Genomic DNA, 19716 nt, shown 5'->3' with positions numbered 1-19716 from the left:
TTCCTGGGCCTCTCTTATCAGCCAAGGACAAACACTGAGAAGTGAGAGTCTTTACACAAAAGTTCCTAACAAGAAACTTGTATTGAGTAGCACAAGAATTACACCTATCAGAACATTAAGATATACAGGCTCCTTTGATCCCTTGGACTTCTGAAGCCAGCTTCAAGTCACTAATAAAATAACTCATGCACAAATGGGATCCAGTTCAATCTGAGATGCAATAGATCTTGCAATCTGCCAGCAATAAGAGCAGAGGCCACTATTTCAGCATGTTCTCATGGGTTATTTTATTAATTTTTAAATAAATAATCACTAGGGGAGGCCATTGGCATTACTCTTCAACTTAAAAACAAGAGCATTCTGCATTATCAAAGGCATTCACAGCAGCCATCACAAACATTCCCTTCAAACCCCCAAAATATCCTGATCTGTGCAATACTGCCTGTACTAAAATTAGGGTACAGTATGACTATGACAGAAAGTTTCTCTCTGCAGCTCTGGGGTTGCACTGTTCGATTCCCAGCTCTCCCACTGCTGTTCCCCCAGCTTCCACAAAGGGGCAGCTCAGACAGATCCAAAGACAGACCCCTACTGCTTTCCTAGGGAGGCTGAATATGACCTTCATGGATTGCCTGACTGTGAGCTATGAGCCATCTCAACCAGCCAAGAAAGAAAGCACTTGTTCCAGTGCCACCAGTTCTCTTCTTTTCAAAACTACTTGGTACAACTTAACAAAACCATTTTTCATTCAGTTTTCCTGTGACAGTTTTCCAATACTGCTGACTTTGTGGAAAGGAATGTTTTGACTCCTCTGCTACTTTATGCACTGCAATTCCTGTACAGCTTTCTAGAAGTCTTCAGAATAATGCATCCTACCACAGCTGCTTTATGGCCACGTCTTTAAGAAAAGCATCAATGCACACAGTTTTTCTGGCCAAAGATATGCTGATATCTCACACCTTTTTGTTTTGCTAAAGGTCACCATTCATTAACAAAAGTGCTGTTGATGACACCAGCAGGCAATTCTCCCCACTGTAATCCCTACCTCCAAGGAACACCACACTGCCCCAGCAATCACAAACAAAAAAATTACTTTTTTTTTTTTCAACACTCCTATATTTCATCCAGTAAAAGAACTACAGCCCTCCTTACTTTTCTAGGTTGTTTTTAAGGCTCAACTAAATTACACCTGAATTGCAGGATGTTACAATCTAATCTGATCTTAACCCCAATTGTGTTCTGAACACATCAAAGTAGTGTAGCCCAATAAAGATTTTTCAAGATAGTCACGTGAATAGTTCAAGCACATGGCAGCACACATTCCACCTCTCCAGCATTGCCTGTTTTGTCTTACTAAGATAAGGTTTTGTCTAATGCATGAGAACACACCCAAACAGACCTCAGGGTAGTCAGAGGTTAGTCCCTATGGACAAGACCAAAAGGCACTTTAACAGGGAACAACAATTTTAGTAGTAAACAGACCTCTACTGCAAAAGCCACTACCCCAGAAAGGACTGAATTCCAACTCCTGCTACTTGTTGGGGGTTTGATTCCCTTGATCTACAGTTCACTAACTTGGTTGGAACCCCCTGTACCTTGGAAGGAGGAGCTGCAGGTTTAGGAACCAGATTTTTGTAGACACTTGGGACAATGGTGGTGGCTTTGTTGCCATTTGCCAGGTGAGAAACAGGTGATGTAAATGCAGCTGAGAAGGCGGCGGAAGGATCCTCTTTTGAAACCTTTTTGATGACCAGCATCTTGGTAGGTTGCTTGGCACTAGGGGGGTTTTCTGCAAAAATGAAACAAGAGATTCTGAAATACAGATGTTCAGTTTCAAAACAGCTTCAATACTGCTCCAGTTCCTCCCCTCTCCATCTTAAACACCACACATCTGATTCTGACACTGCTATCAGCTGCTCTTCCATTTCAACTCTGAGCAAAGACACTGCATACGGATGTCAAAGTCCAATCTTTTCTCATTTAACCACAACAGCTCCCCTGATGCTGAAGGGAAAAACCCACAGTGACATCAGCTAACAGCCTTGCACCATTCTACAGGAATCAGAACAGACATCAGCATTTTTTGAGGAACCGTGGATCAGCTTTGTTAATTCACTAACACAGCAAAAATACATTGCATAACTTATACCTCAAAAGACAAAGTGCTTTTACAAACAAGCATCATTAATGGTTCTTGGGCCAAATCAGCACATTTCCAGGAGCATAACAATTTAAAAAAATAGTAATAGTGATAACAGGAAAAAGCCCCATAAATTAGTTTTTGAGCAGAACAACAGCTACCTGACAAACATGCAAAAAGAATACAACCAATACTATTGTCAGATTGGTTTTGAGTTTCTTTTGCATTTGTACTATTTACAGTATCTAACCCAACTAGATATTAACAAACCTATATTTAATTGCTAGACCTGGTACCTTGTTTCACTCATTTTTGTTTTTTAAAGGCACAGACTCACACACCACATCAGGATCAAAAGCAAGGCTGTTCTGAGTTAAAAAAAAAAAACAAACAAGGCAAACCACAGAATTATGATAGTTTTGCTGTATTTCTAATATGAAGACCACAAGTCAGGGACTAATGTCTAGCTCACTCCAATCTGCTCTGCCCTTCAAGAGATGTCTGTGTGAAATTGTAACTGCAGCACGACAGGAAGCAAACGCAGAACAGCGACACTGCTGCCCACTGGCAGTTCTTTTATGACAAGACAAGCACAGTCTCAAGTAGACAGAAAGGCCGAGAGATTAGTGAAGACTGTGGGAGGAAAATAACAAAGGACAGAAAGTGGTAAACTGTCTGCTTCACTTAGTCTTTAAAGTATTTAAACATTTAAACACTGGTTACAACTTTCTGCTTCAGCATCAGCATTCTGTGCAGTGACCTTTACCTACCCCATACTCCAGAAGGTGTCCCTAAAGGTTTGTTCTGGTTGTTTTGTCTTCCAGCTTCTGGATTCAAAGATGGCTGTAAAAAGACAATGCAAATGAGTGCATTGTTATATTGTATATAACAAAAATATAAACAGTACTAACATAACATTACGTTTCTAGGAACCCAGAGCACAACTAGATTTCTCTGAACAGCACCTGAAGGTGGAAGAGAGTGCTTTGTCACAAGATATCTAAAAATCAAGTTTGTATTCTCCTTGGTTTCTGCTGTATTTCCAGTGGAACTATCAGAGGGTCCAGGATAGGCCCTTCACTCTTGTATTACAATTCAGTAGATTCTACCAGCCAATACACACATAAAAAATTTAGGTATTTAGTCAGCAGATCAAAAAATAAAACAGAATCCACCTTATCAGTATATGAAGAATCTAGCCTCCTTTCTCAAATACTTTAATACAAGAACTATGCATCAGCCAATTAAAAAAAAACACCACCAAAAGCAATACTGGATTCCTAATGTAAAGGAATACATTTACTGACAAAAAAAGCGATACATTTAAATTTTTGTTAAGCTTCAGAGTCCACTTTTTAGGACAATCCTTCATGCAGACTCAGTGCCCTCTGCAGACTTACCTGTGATTCAGCAACAGAATTCAACCTAGTGGAACAACTACGGACATGTTCGAGCTCAAAGCAGAGTACAGAAAATCTAAGCATTCAATGACAAGTGTTTCTGATTAGCTGTTCCTCTTCCCCTGTCCCAAATAGCCCCAGTTCAAACTACAGCCATCTTTTTCCTCTTTGTAATGAATTCTTCATATGTCAGTTACTATGGTGACAGCATAAGTTTCTAATAATGAGCATCTGAAATAGTAGGTATTCCTGTTCTTTAAGAGTTAGGAAAAAAATGTCACACCATAGCATGAATTCCTGCCTCAGTCCCTAGAAATTCTTCTGTTTCAGAGCTTCATTTTTTAGTTACTGGTCAGATTTACAGCAGGGGTGCTCACAGCACAGGAGAAGTTAGGTCTGCAAAGCAGGCTGTTAGTCTGTCAGGACAAGTGTTGCCATTGTCAGCCAGGCAGGTCTAACAGCTACGTACTTAACCCCAGCACACAGCAATTTCACCACTATGGCAAAGACAACACAGGAGTTATTAAAACAAAACTTGCTGCTAGCCGGCATGTGGTGTTATCATCCTAAAAATGGGGGAAACAATTACAGAAGAAACAGCCACGTAGTTGGGGAAGGCACCAGTCAAAGAACCGGAGAATAAAGAACACAGAAGAAGGATTTAGACCAAGGCAGACGACAACAGTGCACAGTCGCAATTGTTGCAATATTTCTATATTTCAACAGGTTTCTGACAGTCAAAAGCACGGGTTTATAGAAATCCTGAATTACAGTATTATTAAGAAATCAGGTAACAGAAATCCATGCTCCAGCTTCATTGCTGCTCTCCGGGTGTTAACCACCCTGTGATGCTCCTGCTTTCAGCTGAAGCAGCTGAACAAGAACATGTAATCACTTCCCAGGCACTTCACTGAAAAAAAACCCCAGCAGCTTAAATCAAACTGCCTCCTGTGGCAATTTAACTGTAGGCTCTGGATTTTGGCCTGAAGCAGCTGTGGGCATTCACACACTTCACTCCAACTTCTAACTTCCCGAACAGAAGCAGTGAGTGCCAAACTGCCACAACAATTTCAGCTGTAAACAGCCTTCCAGAGACAAATGCTGAACAGGACAGCAAAAACTGCATGCTGATGATACGCCACAAGTGTGCAGAGTATCACCAGAATCTCTCATTACAGGAGGCAGCAATGGCTTTAGCACTGAAGGTGAAGACAGAGGAATTGCATTAGGTGAATGGCCCAAATTGCCAGAACTTTACAGATGATATTGTCCCTATTATACTGGTCAAGTTGAGACAGCAAGAAACAGATGCAAACGAAAAAAAATGTGGTTTGATAATAAAATCCTCTTCAGGGGTCAGGAAAAATAAAATTGAATCGAAAAGAGAAAGCAAGAAAAGGTGTGCACGTCTCAAAACATCAGCATTAAGGAATGTATGTGATAAGGATAAAAGCTGGAAGTCCAAGTACAATTTGATAAAGCTTGAAAAACTAAAGATATTGCAGTAAAAATAGAGCCAGGATATAAGAGACTATCATACTGATAATACCACAGGAATCAGAACGCTGAATAAGAAGAAAGTTGATGAACTGGAGATACTGATGGAAGAAATGGCTCAAGAAACCCCGATCCACAGATTAATGCAGAGAGAGGAAACAGCTCTGATAACAAAATACTGTTCCAGAAGATTCAAGACAGATGGTTGCAAAGGTCTGAACATGCTACGAATGAGCTTGGGAAGGTTATCACAAACACCAACATGTACCAGAATACAGGAAGACTGAAGATAAGCTGAACAGATGTATTTAGGAACAAAAAAAAGGCTTTGTAAGCAAAGCCACAAAGTCAATCCACTCAGGTTTTGCTGAAGACCTGGCTTGTGTGTTTACAATGCCTTAAGTTCACAATAACCATTTGGCAAAATACATGTGCCAAAACCCACAGTCCAACAGGTCATCACGTCCTGAGGACTCTGGGTACCAATTAGCATCCTGTCAGCACTGGAATAATTTTGTTAAACTCGTTGTGACCTCAAACATGGAATGGAATGCAACCCTAGATCCTCACCACCTATCAATGCTAATAAAAATGAGATCTGAAAAGCCACTTCTCACAGCTGCCACTTCTAGTGAGAAGCTAGACACTTACAAAGTCTTCTTCCTCAAACTGCAAATGCTCTTTATCTTCCTTCTTCTCCTCCCTGGATTCAACAGGCAGCTTTTCTTGAAAGGCGGAACTTTTCCGAGAATGGAAGTTGCCATTCCAGTGGCGATGAACTCCAGTTCCTCCTCCTCCACGCTGGCTCACACCATCATGGCCCCGTGAGGGACCATGCCAGCCAGGCTGACTGCCAGAAAGCCCGACATGAGCTCCTTTAGAAACACCAGAATCTACAGAATCATGGCGGAGAAGGGACGGCTGATGCCAGCAGTCTAAACAAAAGGAGATAAGGATGCAAATAAAAAAAAAAAATCAACACAGCATGCAGAACACTGGAAGTATCAAGCTGTTTTGTTGTTCAGTCAGTGTTTACCAGGTAACTACTGAGCTGAATTTATTAAGCTACTGTGTGATTGTATCAGAAAACGAGCTACACAATGCACATACAGCAACATGAATACCCCTTAAGCCCTGAGCACATGGCATGGGAGAGGAGAGTAGTACAGCTTCCTTAGGGGATGTTTTGAAAAGGTACATTTTGGGAAAACGTTGTTTATATTCTGCAGAGTTCCTCATTCTGTAGAATGTTAAAAAGTGTTTGCTCTCGGGCTGCGTTGGGACCCTTCCCACTCACCTCCTGCAGTTCGGAGGGGCCCATTATTGAAAAACCCATCGGAAGAGTTGTGTCTCCTGCGGCTCACGCCAAAGCGGCCCTCTCCCCGGGGAAGATGCTCTCCATGTTTCTCAAAGGTGGCTGCAGGGGACTGCAGAAAGCAAAAAGTGATGTAATGAAGCATTCATTTGGACACCCCAGGAGCCTGTCAGTCCAGCAGTGGCGTTTTGTTAATTGAAAAAAAAACAAAAACAAAACACAACACCTCACCAAACCCCACGAGTTTTCCACATCTGCATTGATTAATCATGGATCTGATCAGGATGGCACACAAATCCACAGATCTCACACAGAATCAGAGAGAATCTAACACACTAATCTTACCAGTGGTCACAGCTGCAAAAGGAGGTGATCTGTGTTACTGTTACCTTGGTTGACTGCGGTGTTGAGAAGTTAAGCCAGGCAGGAACAAAGTCATGCTGCGCCATTTAGGTCCAGTGTCTCCCTTCAATAAAATGAGGCATCAAACCTCATGGCCAGGATCTGTAAATGAAAAGGACACTCCCCATCATCTTTTCCAAACTGAAATAATTATATAATTTATCTCCCAAAGCTTGTCCTAAGCAAACAGGAGGGGAAAAGTGCTGCAGTTTTTCATATCACACTTGAGCCCTTTTTTTTCTCATGCTGACTTTGTTCCTCTGACTGAAACAGGTAAGAACTTCAACATTCCCACTTACTTCCTGTTTACAATTAACACACCCATGAAGTTCATGATAGAATGGGCGTGGAGGTGGGAAGAAGATGGAACAAACAGCATAGAAAAGCCACACAATGCACAGACATGTAAAATCAAGACATGCCAGAATTTGGGGTACAATCCTTCATTGCCCCATAATCTACAAAGGGGTGATCACTGCATGTTTTATTCCAGAGGCTGTAAATCAAGTATGACAAATCAGTGATGTTAAGAGACATTCAGAGACCTGAAAGATAATCACACCTCAGCTCCTGCATCCCCAAAGTAAAACTGCATCCAGATCCACCAACTCCCATGCACCAGGGAATATCCTATGCTGACACTGCTTCCATTGCTAAGAAAGCAGATGATGAGGAACAGAACACAAACTGCTGGAAGGATCTTAATGGAAGTTCAACTGAAAACCAGCAGAGGTGTCTCACTGACGAATCCAAAATCAAATTGTTCTTTCCAACATATCATAGCAATTTTCATGGCTCAAAATGAGGAATATTTCACTGCTCTGTATAACTGAATTCCACCTTTTTGTGGAAGGTTCTCCGATTTTCCATTTTGCTTTATTTTTCAATTTTATCTATAAACAAGTCAACATCGTATAAGCAAAAAAACAAGTACATATGATCACTAACCCTGAGTTTGGGCTCTGCAGTCCGATGTCCTCAGTTTGTGTGCTTCAGTGACCTCTGGGTTCCTTCCTTCTCCAGTATTCTGGAAGGCCAGCCTTGAGGCAACAGTGCGTCTCAAAGCAGAGCACGAGAGGCCGCACTTCGTGCCAAGTGTGCCCTTCACCCCCTCAGCTGCTCATTTTAACCTCTCTTTGCACTCTCACTACAAAAAAAAGATACCTAAGAAGGTAATTTATATTTAAAAAAGCCACGCCCACGTTCACCTCATTAAATTTCCTCTGGTTGTGGTAGTACAGAAATCAGCCTTTACATCACAAAAAGGTTTGTCAAGTCTGCATGACAACATTCAGAGCAACATCATGGTTAACACTGAACACTCAAGGCTGCTGGACAGTTCATGATCTGCAGCAGATCAACCTAAACACTCTGGAAAAAGGATGTTACATAAAAATGTTTGCCCTAAATGCTGAGATCTAAACAAGAAGCATCTGCCGAAGCGATCTTAAAATATAAACTTCATTTTTATCACATACATCTGCTAAAAAAAGGTAAAGTACTTTAAAAAATGAATGTTGGGATATACTCTGGTCTTCTCGTAACTTGGTAAATGCTCCACAGAGCTAAGCACTACTTGATATAGAGCTCAGAAGCAGGCACAAATATTTTCCCTGTTTTTCACCATTTACATGCTGAAACATAGGTCACATGAACAAAAAAAGCCAGGTCCAAAAATAATCTCTTCTACTCTATTTTTTGTAGACTGGGTGCTGCTTATTAAGGGACACAATTATTCCACAAGAGCTTCTTGTTCTACAGTGGAGAGTTCACTTCTGGGTCATAGTCCTCTTCCATCAAAGAGGGGAGACAGGAACTGAAGTCACTATAAAAAACAAACAAAACTCCATCAATACAAGTGGCATAAACATGACAAAGTATGACTAAAGAGAAGAACAGAAAGGGAAATAGAGCAACTACAGTGCAAGTGCCAAAAGCTTTTTGATCTTTGATCAAAACAAAACCTGAAATAATCTAATTAAAAAAAAAAAACAAACCTGAAAAGGGGATTTTTATTTTTAAATGAATCACTTCCCAGATTCAGTTCACAAAAGGGCAACAAAACCAAGCTGAATCAGAATAAAGGGAAGAGTGGAGAAACTGCTTGCAGCTGATGAAAGCGATTGCACACTTCACAGCAATTTTAAATCCTGCTGCTAAAATGAGACTCCAGGCTTGGCCCTTCCACAAGCCTCATCTCTGTGTGCCCCTATCACTCCTCACCTGCTCCAATACAGCCAGACTCCCCTCTCAAGAGGATGATGACAGTAATACAGCTGGTATTCCATTAACTTCTCCACAGAAAATACCACCACCAACAAAACCTGAGTTATTCTGCTATGACCTCTTTTTCCTTGAACCATCTTACCTAACCAGAAGCAAATAGATAGTTTACTGCTCCTGAAACATCTGAGAAGTTTTATTACTGTTTTGATGGCATCAGCTGTTTCTCAGGATCCCTTCAGGTGTGCCTTATTATGCCTTTATATTTGACTTATCAGAGTTTGTTTTCTTTGTTTGGATGTGGTTCCACTCTTTCATCAGTTTTGGTTTTCATTGCACTTATGTCATGCCTTAAGTATGTGGATTTTTTAAAAAGAAAGTTTTTAAGGTGATTTTGGTCAGCACTCAAAATAAACACCACACAGGGAACAGTAAAAGAATCACCACCTTTTATCCTCTGAGTCATCCCCTCTAATAAATCCCCTCATTTTCATGTATTTTTTTTGTTTCTGGAACTAAATGTTACTCTTGCGTAGAGGAGTTTGGAAAGATGGAAACACTTTTGCACCTAAGCTGTGAGCCATGATCATGTTGCTGAAGATAAAGCAAGAACAAGCAGCCTCACAACCCATAGGAACTACCAGTCTCCAAGATGAGGAAAAATCAGAGTGGTCATGGCCATACACAACACTGACCTGGGAACTTTCTGAGCAATCCTACCCCATACCACAAGCTACTAAGTGTCACACATTGCAAGCAACTGAAGTGTTAATCTATAAAGACCTGGTTTTATATTAAAGGGTAATTTTTTATTGTGCATAGGGACATAATGGAACATCTGCTGCAGACAGAACAGACTTCCCATCATGCTGAAAATCTGTACAGGTACAGAACTCCTTTAGATGTGACCTTCTGAGGCGGCTACCAAACATTTGAGCAGTAAGAAGATAAAACAGGGACAAAGTCAAAGCAGCTGACTACATTTAAACAAGATTCATTACTTTCTGAATAAATACGCTTTTCAGAACAAACTCTAGAGCAGTTTGGCCATGTCAAACTATTAACAGAAGTCATATAATTTAAGAAGTTGATTTAATGAACCTTGAGAACAATTTGCAGCAACGTGAAAAATGAACCTAAAGAGAGCAAAGCCCACAGAGTGCTGTTCTCTGGATTTCAGGTATCTAAATAAACAAACACAGAATTACAGTTTTGAAGTAAGAACCAGGTCTGAGTACACAACAAAAATAAAACCCCCACAGAAGTACAATACTCAGGCTCCATTCACAAAAAAGGTTCCCAGTACGTTTGGAAAGGGTAACTGAAAAGAAAGCACATCAACAGCTTGCAAAACTCGTGTTGCTGCAAGGCTTCCTTTTATATTTCAGCACAATCAAAACCAAGGTGAAACTTGTTGTAAAACTCCAACCACCAATTTTACAAACGATCTTGCAGAAGATTTGGGTCTCCCAACCTGCTATTTTGATGTCACTGTGAGTATGAGTGACCAGGGCAGTTCACTCAGCAGTGTCTAATGTGCACGTAGGGCAGCTCCTAGTCCTGTCTCCTTATTCCAGTAGGCACATTCACAACTCTTCACTCACAGCCTTCCTGGGCATGTACAAGCACAAAAAGAACAAGAGATGCAACATTCAAATGCAATACTTCTTGCTAAAGCAAAACCCTTGTTGGATGAAGTGTTGTAAATTATACTAGTATTGAAATCCTTTGGTCTCTGGGATTATCCCACGTGCTGGGTTTTACAGCCCCTTCTCACACACACTCTAAATTCTGTCCAACACCACATGTGCAACCTACCTGGGACCATTCCCATAAACTCCCACACTGCTGACAACAGTAACATCACAAAATCATAATGGTCAAGGCCCAAAGTCTCTCAATTCCCTTCTCTGACAACAACCTACAATGAATTCTTGAGAAAAAAGTGCAAGAACAAGAGCAAATAGCATCAGGACTCCCAGGATACTTTCTTAGACTTTTAAGCCAGAGTCTGTCCTACAGTTTATTACCAGTCAGAGCTTCCATGTAAATCTGTTCAGTTGCTTTGTTTTTAGACACATTTATACATTTCTGCCTCCCAAATGAGAGTGGGCACAGTTTACTTGTGCTTTGTGCAGAAGTCAACTTGTGGCTATAAAAAATGTCAGCCTCAATTCAGTCGCATATTTTCTCGTGCTACCAAAGTGCCCAACCCCAGTCTAAGAGTTTTTCATGGCACTCATGGTTTTATACAAGGTGCACAGACTCATCAAGTCATCCCTCTGCCAAACTAAGAGTATTCATGGAAGCATTCTGAAGACCTCTAATCATCCTTACTAGCCTTTACCATGTCCTTTAGACACAGTGTTACCAAAATTGTTTTCAAGATTTGGGACCATGGCCCATTTATCCAGTGACTAAAAACTGTACATTTTTAAACTTTTCTTCCAAATATCTAATCTTGTTTCTTTTTTTTTATTATTACTACACAGAACTGAAATGACCTTTGCCAACTACTCAGTTCTTCTCATGTTGCATTTACAGTTCAATTGAACTGATCTCTGCTTCACTGTGGAAAACACAAGGACAAAGATCACCAGTAGCCACTCCCAACTCCAGGAAAAAGGAAACAAAAGTGCTTGTCAATGTAAATTTAATTAATTCCCTCTGAATTTGAATTTGAAATATTTCTGGTAATACAACCAGGAAAAAAAAAAGAAAATACTACTACTACTAATAATATCACTAAATGAGACATTCCCTAAAGGAATACTTCCTTTCAAAACAATGAAATCTGCATTAATGAGCTTTGGTGAAGAAAAAAAGGTTGTCTGTCAACTATCCCATAATACTGTTCCACTGATCAAAATGAGTGTTTGGCAAGTAATCTAAGTAAAAAAAATAAAATTAAACTCTGTATTAACACTGGTGTTCCACTTGTCAGCAGTTCTAGTTAACCTTTACAAATAATTTAAACTATCATTTTTTACATGTAGCTTTAAAAATGTCTTAACTGTTACTTCACAGCAACCTTTTTTCATAAGATTTTATTGTTCCAAAAGTACGTTTTCCCCTTAGTAAATGCTTAACTTTCATAACTTAATACCCTTCACTGTGTCATTCTGCACACAAGCAGAAGTGGTATTTATCACTGAGTCAAACAAAATTGTCAGGTGCTCTTTTACACTGCCAGATTTCTTTGTGCATTTGTCTAAACAAATATTAAAAACTGACATGAAAATGGAAGGAACATACAAGCATATTCAGTTTAAAGAGGAGACACAGACCACAGTAAAGAAACACTCAAAGTCGAGACAAACCCTCATTCTCCAGCACACCATCCATAAAGTTCTTGCTGCACCACAGTTGAATGGAGTTGCCCAGTTGTTTTCAGTCTTCTCTTAACCCTTCATCACACATTTATCAACCCAGTTATAGCAGCTGTAAAAGGTCACCTGTCTATCCCTGCCACAATTTCAGTTCGCTACATTTCTATCTGTTACTCTAAATAAAACAAGTTTACTTAAAAAAAAAAAAAAAAGATTTGTTTTTCTAACCAGCCAAGTCAATTCGGATTTCAGTAATATTCCTAAAGATCAGATGTCAGCTGGGTTGCAAAAGCATTCAGAAAAATTAGTGAACAATTTAATGGATGCAGAAGGCAGAACAGAATTTACTTCCCTCATCAAATTTCTTTCAGTGAAGCTCCATTAAAGTTATTTAATCAAGCAGATATGCCTAAACACACAAAACAGGCCACTTTCCACTTCGTTACTCTTCAGAGTAGTGTCATTGAATAGGTGTAAGTTAGTTTATGATAAAGAATTCATACCATATGCATTCACTATAATATGATCTTTTTCTAACAACTTCTGATTCACCCAACACATTTACAGAAATAGGGAGTCACAGCCTGAAGCCCAACCCAGGAGTCAAAAGCATGCTACTGACTTCCTTAAGAGTATCAGAAAGCCTCATGTGAAATTTCATTATCCAGTTATCCACAATAACAGTCCAAAAAACCCCAAAAAGATCACTTGGTCTTACTACTATAAACATTTTATTGAATAAAAACATTGTATTTGGGCACACAGCCTTAAAGATCACCGAGCTCTCAACGCCCCTGCCATGGGCAGGGACACCTAGACCAGCCTGGCCTTGAACACTGCCAGGGATGGGACATCCACAGCTTCTCTGGGCAACCCCTGCCAGTGAATTACATTTATAATGTAACTATAAATCTTGCTTCAACCTTGCAAGCATTATGAGGCCTTACTATAAAAGACATGAGTGCAGCATAACTGGTTCAACAGTCGTCATAACAACTGGTGAGCCGCGTCTTCTCCAGGTGAGATCATTTATTTGCAGTTCACCTACATAAAGTGTCTACAAAACAAACTTACTTTCATTTTGCTTTCACTTCCATTAATACAATTGTCTAGACACACCTCCAGCCTGTCTACACGACTGAAAAACAGCCACCTTTGGAAAGGACAAATGTAGATGTTCCGGACTGGCACGTACGACTGGTACTGCTCACACACCTCAGGTATCAGGAACCAGAACAACTAAATCTCAGATATGCCATCAGTACTTGTTCTTTCCATTATACCACACAACTAGCCCTCCAAAATGGTTACCTGAAGGGAAAGGACAGTCCCTATTAGTTAAAAACACTGCTGAAAACATTGTTTTGATGGTATCTGGCTGCTGAAAAAAATGCAGAGCATCACTCACACCAGGTTTTCTAGAATTACAGAAATATGAGCCCATTTTAGAGCACTAAATGATGGATTAAAATGTTAATCATGTACTAAAACAAAATCTTCCCAGACAGAGATATTAAAAGTTTTAGTGAAAAGGAGCTATTACTGAAAGATTAAGACCTTGTTTTTCAAGTTTAAAGCAAATGAATCTATCTTGCAGAATCATCTCAACGTTTTGTGTTCTAGAAACAACACTGCAAATCTATATATTCCCAGCTGAAAACATGCCAGAAGCTTGGCCATACAAAAGTCCTTCCAGAGTAACAGGCTAGGGGTGGGGAAAACCATGCTGTTACATACCTGACCACTTATGCAACCCAGATGACTAATTTAAATGAACTGGAAATAGGTTAAGAAAGGTCCACACGGACACATCTATGTCCTAACCCCCTTTTCTCTGCTTCACAAACAAACTGTCCCTTTACATACTTACTTTCCACTTCTCTAAGGTCACACTGACCGAATCCTACCTCCTTCAAAATTCCTGGACAAAAACATGCTCCCACACAACCATGTACTGTCCAAATCCTTAACAGCCTGGTCTTGTAAACACATAGTGAGATCCAGAGCGCAGTGGGTAAGGAGATGATTTTTTTCTTTCATAACAGCAATCAAGGACACCAGGGTAGACAAGAGTAACAACCAAATCACAGAGAAAAGTGAATTCTAGGACTGTGACTTAGGAAAGGCTCTACATCAAACAAGAAAACACCACTGGCAAAACCATCATCTTTAGAAATGCTATTCACTGACTGATACCTGCCCTCCAAGCCTCAGCTGATCCAAGTTTCTGCCAGCCAGGTTACCACATCACCACTGGGTCAGCAGTACTGAGGAAACCACAGAAAGCAAAGCCAGCAAGCTTGTCTTTGGAAGCAAGCTGAATTTAACTCAAAAGCCCAAAGCACATTTTGGAAAAGGCAGCATCTGGGGAACCTGTACAGAGGCCTGTGTAAGATGATAAGCCTTTGGGCCTCAGCCAGCAAGTGTGACACACCACAAATGAACCGTGCTCCAGGGGGGTTTGGTGAGTTCACTCATCAAAGTATCAAGAGTACCAAGATAAGGTCATTTTAAGCATGTAAAATCTAAAAGGCTCAACTCCCCAGAAGCATAGAACAGGGACAGCACAGACTTTCTAGATATTATGCCTTCCAACAATTATTCCCGGATGTTTCATATTATGCAGCTGCTGGCAATGCTGTCACCCCTTATGCCTCTCTCCTGTGCCTCTTAGAATTCCACTTCCCTCCAATGACCCTTTAACTGTCTTTAGTGCTGTTAATGTTAGAGAACTGCAGTATTTACCTGAAATATTAAAACCTGCTCACTTGCTCTGCCCTACTGCAGGGAGTAAGGTTTCAGGGATTGTACACCCTTCTCTTAAACAAGTGTATCTGTTGAAACTACTGATACAAAACAAAGAAGCACATTTTAAATAGTATTAGGCTTTAAACGTGAATAATGTTCTAAACTTTCAAACAGCTTTAGCACTTACTAATAAGGTATTTTAAATCTGGAGAAGTTATTTTGCTCATTTTAATTAAATCGAAAGGTCTTTTTAGCTCCTGAAGGGAACAAAACCAAACATCTATTTTGTTGTGCACTTCCATCTACAGACCTTTTGCAAGTATCTGAAGTCAAGATAAGGCTCTGTTCTGCCTGAAACCTTGGAAAGCACAACCCCTTGTCACAGCTGCCTTTAAAGGTGCCACTCTCCTCCCCAAAACCTCATGACAGAATGAGTGAGAGCAACGAAAAGCTCATCTGCACAGTCTGCCCAAAGCCCAAAGGAACAAAGTCGCTTCTACTGCTCAGTAGTACATATCAGGATAATGTTCCTCATCATCAGGAAAGAATTGCAAATATGTAATTACTGGCTTATCCCTGCTGCATGCTACATACCTCCTGCCTACCTGTCTCCCAGAGATGGGGACAGAGCGTAAGCAGAAGTGAAGCAAGAAGTTCTCTAGAACCTTAAAAAAATAATGGGATGGGTATTTCCCACTAAGGGTATTTTATAACCCAGTATTTTACCCAGGGTTACTATTGCTACTGTAGCACATTTACATTTAAATACATTCCATCTGGAGTGGAGAAAAACCTATTTCCTTTGGAAAAGAGCATCAAATGCAATCAGATTATTTATCAAATATTTGTGTCAAGGCAAGAGAGACTACAAATCAAGCAGGGGGAATTACGGATCTGCATTCCAGATGAAGGATAAGCGAGAAGGTATTTGCAAAGAGGAAGGAGAATCGAAAGTCAACAAAATAAACATTCAGAAATAAGAGACCATTCTCCAGTAGTGCAGTAGTTGTACAGTAATTCTACCAGTACTGTAGTAATTCTTCCCCTCAGTACCATTACCTGAGTCCTACAAGATCAGGACTAGGAACTGGGAAGGGAGGTGCATTCCAATTATAGGTACTTCCTCCTCAAGACAACACGCCCAGAACTGAGGGACAACTCATACCCTCTCTGCCCCTCCCTGCATTTGGATTATTTCCCAACCCTTTTACATCAGGACAATATGATCAAACTCCACATTTATTTCTCTGTGACCAGGACTTGACAAAGACATGTCCACTCAGCACTTTTCAGCATGTGTACAACACCTGCCTTACAGTTTGTAAAGTTTACATTGTGTGCAATGGTTTTCATTCCACTACTTTAACATTTTCAGCACTTTCTCTGATTGAGGAAGTATTAACAAACTGTAATGCAGAAAAGTTACTGAAGACAATTCAGTTTAAAACAACTCCTATACATATAAAATAAATTGAAAAAATAATATATATTCCACTTGTTTGGTCTTGGCTTTAAAAAAAAAAAAAGTAGAAAAGGGATCCCTAATCCTAATTAGTGATCTAATGATTTGCTGCAGCTGGGAGATATATCCTCTTTGCATGTTCACAGTGTTTTGCTGGAGGTCTCTCTGTGATCTAGTCTGTGAAACTCACAGGGATAAAATAAAGCAAGGAGTTATGGACAAGGTGTTGTCCAGCTGGTTTGAGCTTTGTCTTTAGATCTTGCAGAGAATTATTTTGCTGTTCTTCTGCAGGTACACTGTGCAGGCCAGGAGTTAAACAATGTCATTCTTCTATCCTAGTGTCCTACAATAAACCAGGGGAAAACCAGCAAAACATCTGTGTGGGAAAAAAAAATAAATCTTCAGAGCCTACATAATTCATCCCCTTTTCCTGAGGTTTAAAAGAATTTAGCTCTACCCTCTTCCTTTAGATGTCTTTGAAATTAGCTAAGCAATGTTCCCCTTCACCAATCTGTATAGTGACCTTCAGGCTACAGAGGTCCAAAAATTAATCCTAAAATGTCTCAAAATGTACCAGAAAAATGAGTCTGTAATCAGCAGACTGGAATTCATTATGAAGCTATACATACCTCCACTGGAATACTTTTTTGGTAGCTGTAAATCAAACCAGATCAGCATAACCAGCATTTGCCAGCATGTCCCTACAATCTGTTTTGGTTATTCTTATGGCTTGGAAGCCTGTCCCCACATCTAATGCCTCACCTGAACACATTCTGCTGCAATTTCAACCCATAACTACTTGTTTTACTCATGATGGATATGGCAAGCTGACTAAACTCTCCTTGCAGATACTTTTTAAGACATCTTTTCTCCAGACCAATACCTCAGTATTCCCTGACTGAAAGGTAACTTCAGCAGTTGTGTTTTTTTTTTTCCTGGGGAAGTCCCATAGACCACCCTGTATCACAGCACCGTTTGGCAGGAGAAAAGGGATGTATTATCATATTCTGGGATCAAATATAGTCACATTTCTTAAAAAAAACCCAAACAACCCACCCTCAACCAGTCAAATTTTACTGTTGAAGCTCCAAGCTTTTAAGTTCAAAGCACCAACGATGAAAAAAATGACGTGACCCACCTACCAAGTGTGACAGCTTGCAGGCAGGGACAGGATGTCAGAGCTGCCTCCCAGTCACACCTGCAGGTAACTTTTTTAAGCTGCTTTATACCTGCTGATATCTGATGAAACACATTGTATAAAACCATTCTAGAGCTAAACAATCCATTTTCCCCCCACTCCTTACTCTGGGTTTGGCTCTTTTACAGACATTGTTGTTTTCTTTACAGGTCTTATTACACAGCCATAACCTTCCCAAGAGTGACAGTATCCCAAACTGAACAAGGTAACTACTGAAGACCTACCTACTCCTCAGCAGAATGGAGAAACTGCTTCATTACCTTATTTAAAATGCCTCTGTATGTTCCAGTGAATTTTCATGACAGTGATGCTGCTGACTCACGATAATTTAGGAACCACCACAGCCCCCAGATACTCCCCCACAGAACTGCTGCCCAGGCAGCTGCTACTTGTCTGCGTAGGCAATGTACCAAAACACAGTAATTTGAACCCATCTACACCAAAATGGCTGAAACCAATCCTATTGATTTCAGGCCATTTACTGAATTTGTCAAGATCTGTGTGCTCAGTAAGAATGTTATTTCAACATAGAGAAGTGAAACTACCAAAAAGTACATGATCCAGGACAGAGTCCCTGACGTGAACGTGCTCCCCTTGAACACAGCTGAGTCCTGCCTTTTTTCTGGATGTTGTGAGGGAAAGTGCACCTCAACTCCTCAGCATTATGGAACTTTTCCCACCCCCACAGGCTCTCAGCTCCCTAAATACTGTAGGATACATTCCATAGGGCCCAGTCAACCCGAAGACATGAAAGTTGCCATTAACCTGTTTCTCTACTTTTAACTAGAGTTCAAAGCAGAGGAAAGACAGTTTTGCCAAACTAACAGGCAAGATCATAACACATTCAACATTTTCAGGATGAGACTTCCTTGCTGAGTTTTTTTAAGATTAACATCAAAGGTCTTTTTAGACCATCTCACGTGAGCCCTGATTAATCCCTTGATGATGGGTGACACACTGTAATACAATGGCAAAACACTCCTCTCTGCTGAAAGGCTGGAGACCTGTTGTAATCTTTACCATACAAACCCACAGCAACTTTGTGAATACCAATAATTTCTGTGCCCAGAAAAATACCATGTACCTCCCTGGCAGACTCAGTCCTTTATTTACAAGTTAGTTTTTCATCACAAACTGAACATGACAAAATTCCAAGAGCGATGCTCATTGCCCCATGCTCTGTTATGTTGTAACTACACCATGGGGGTCACACAGATATCCAGAAAAGCCATTCCTGTCACCCTAAACCTCTACCCCCATTGCCCTCCTGGCCCTTACTATGCTTGACACTCACAGTCCACCTAAACCTAGACCTGACACTGAAAATAAACTGCTCCAAGGGAAATCAAATTAAAAATCTTAATTTCTTCCTGTATTGGAAAAAGTGGATTCCTAAAACCAGGGACATGTATTTAGACAACATTATACACACCCACCCACCCCTTTCCTTAAGAGTCACCAGCATCACACCATGAAGCTGTGATGCTCCTTTCAGGGTGGAGGATAAAACTGTGTAAAACACTGAACTGGAAGTGATCACAAGATTCAAGGAGAAAAAAGCCCAACCAAACCAATACTGGCATTTTTGTTGGAATGACTATAAATCCCAGAACTTCAGTAACTCCTGGTGAACTCTTGTGTACAACAGTCCCCAGGGCACAAGGTCACAGACTGCAAAATATTTCTTTCTGAGCATCATTTATTGCAGAAAACCTCAGTTATGTTTGGCTGCACTGGTTCAAAGGATTTTTGTTAAGACAGACCTTGGAAGTGCAACTATTTCAGATTAGTCATTTTGTGGAACTGCACACACCAACACTTTGCAGAACTGTTTTGCTGTTTAAATATAGAAAGGTCTAAGTAGTATAAAGTGTAAAAAATTCTTCTCCCCATACTGCTGCAGGCCAGGGAGAAGGCAGGAACTGAAATAGTTAAGCACACTTTAATCAAGAATTTCCAGTTTGGAGTGATACAGCCTGATCACTAATATCTATGATTAATG

At 40.3% G+C, this 19716-nt stretch overlaps 1 protein-coding gene across 3 annotated transcripts in view; it reads right to left on the bottom strand.

Moving 5' to 3' along the window:
- Positions 1–19716, bottom strand: part of GPBP1L1 (GC-rich promoter binding protein 1 like 1) — a 30305-nt gene that overhangs the window by 7575 nt on the left and 3014 nt on the right. For all 3 annotated transcript variants that reach the window (XM_064665368.1, XM_064665370.1, XM_064665369.1), the window contains exons 2-7: positions 7703–8579; positions 6742–6856; positions 6335–6464; positions 5689–5972; positions 2911–2983; positions 1596–1789 (exon numbers count right to left, since the gene is read on the bottom strand). In XM_064665368.1, the coding sequence (XP_064521438.1) occupies positions 1596–1789; positions 2911–2983; positions 5689–5972; positions 6335–6464; positions 6742–6801 (741 nt within the window). In that variant the 5' untranslated portion in view covers positions 6802–6856; positions 7703–8579. The remainder of the gene's footprint in view (positions 1–1595; positions 1790–2910; positions 2984–5688; positions 5973–6334; positions 6465–6741; positions 6857–7702; positions 8580–19716) is intronic.

This window comes from Pseudopipra pipra, chromosome 9 (assembly GCF_036250125.1).
Source record: "Pseudopipra pipra isolate bDixPip1 chromosome 9, bDixPip1.hap1, whole genome shotgun sequence".
In the NCBI taxonomy this organism is placed as follows: Eukaryota; Metazoa; Chordata; class Aves; order Passeriformes; family Pipridae; genus Pseudopipra; species Pseudopipra pipra.
Note: the sequence above shows the minus strand (reverse complement) of the source record. Positions and strands in the feature narration are given on the sequence as shown.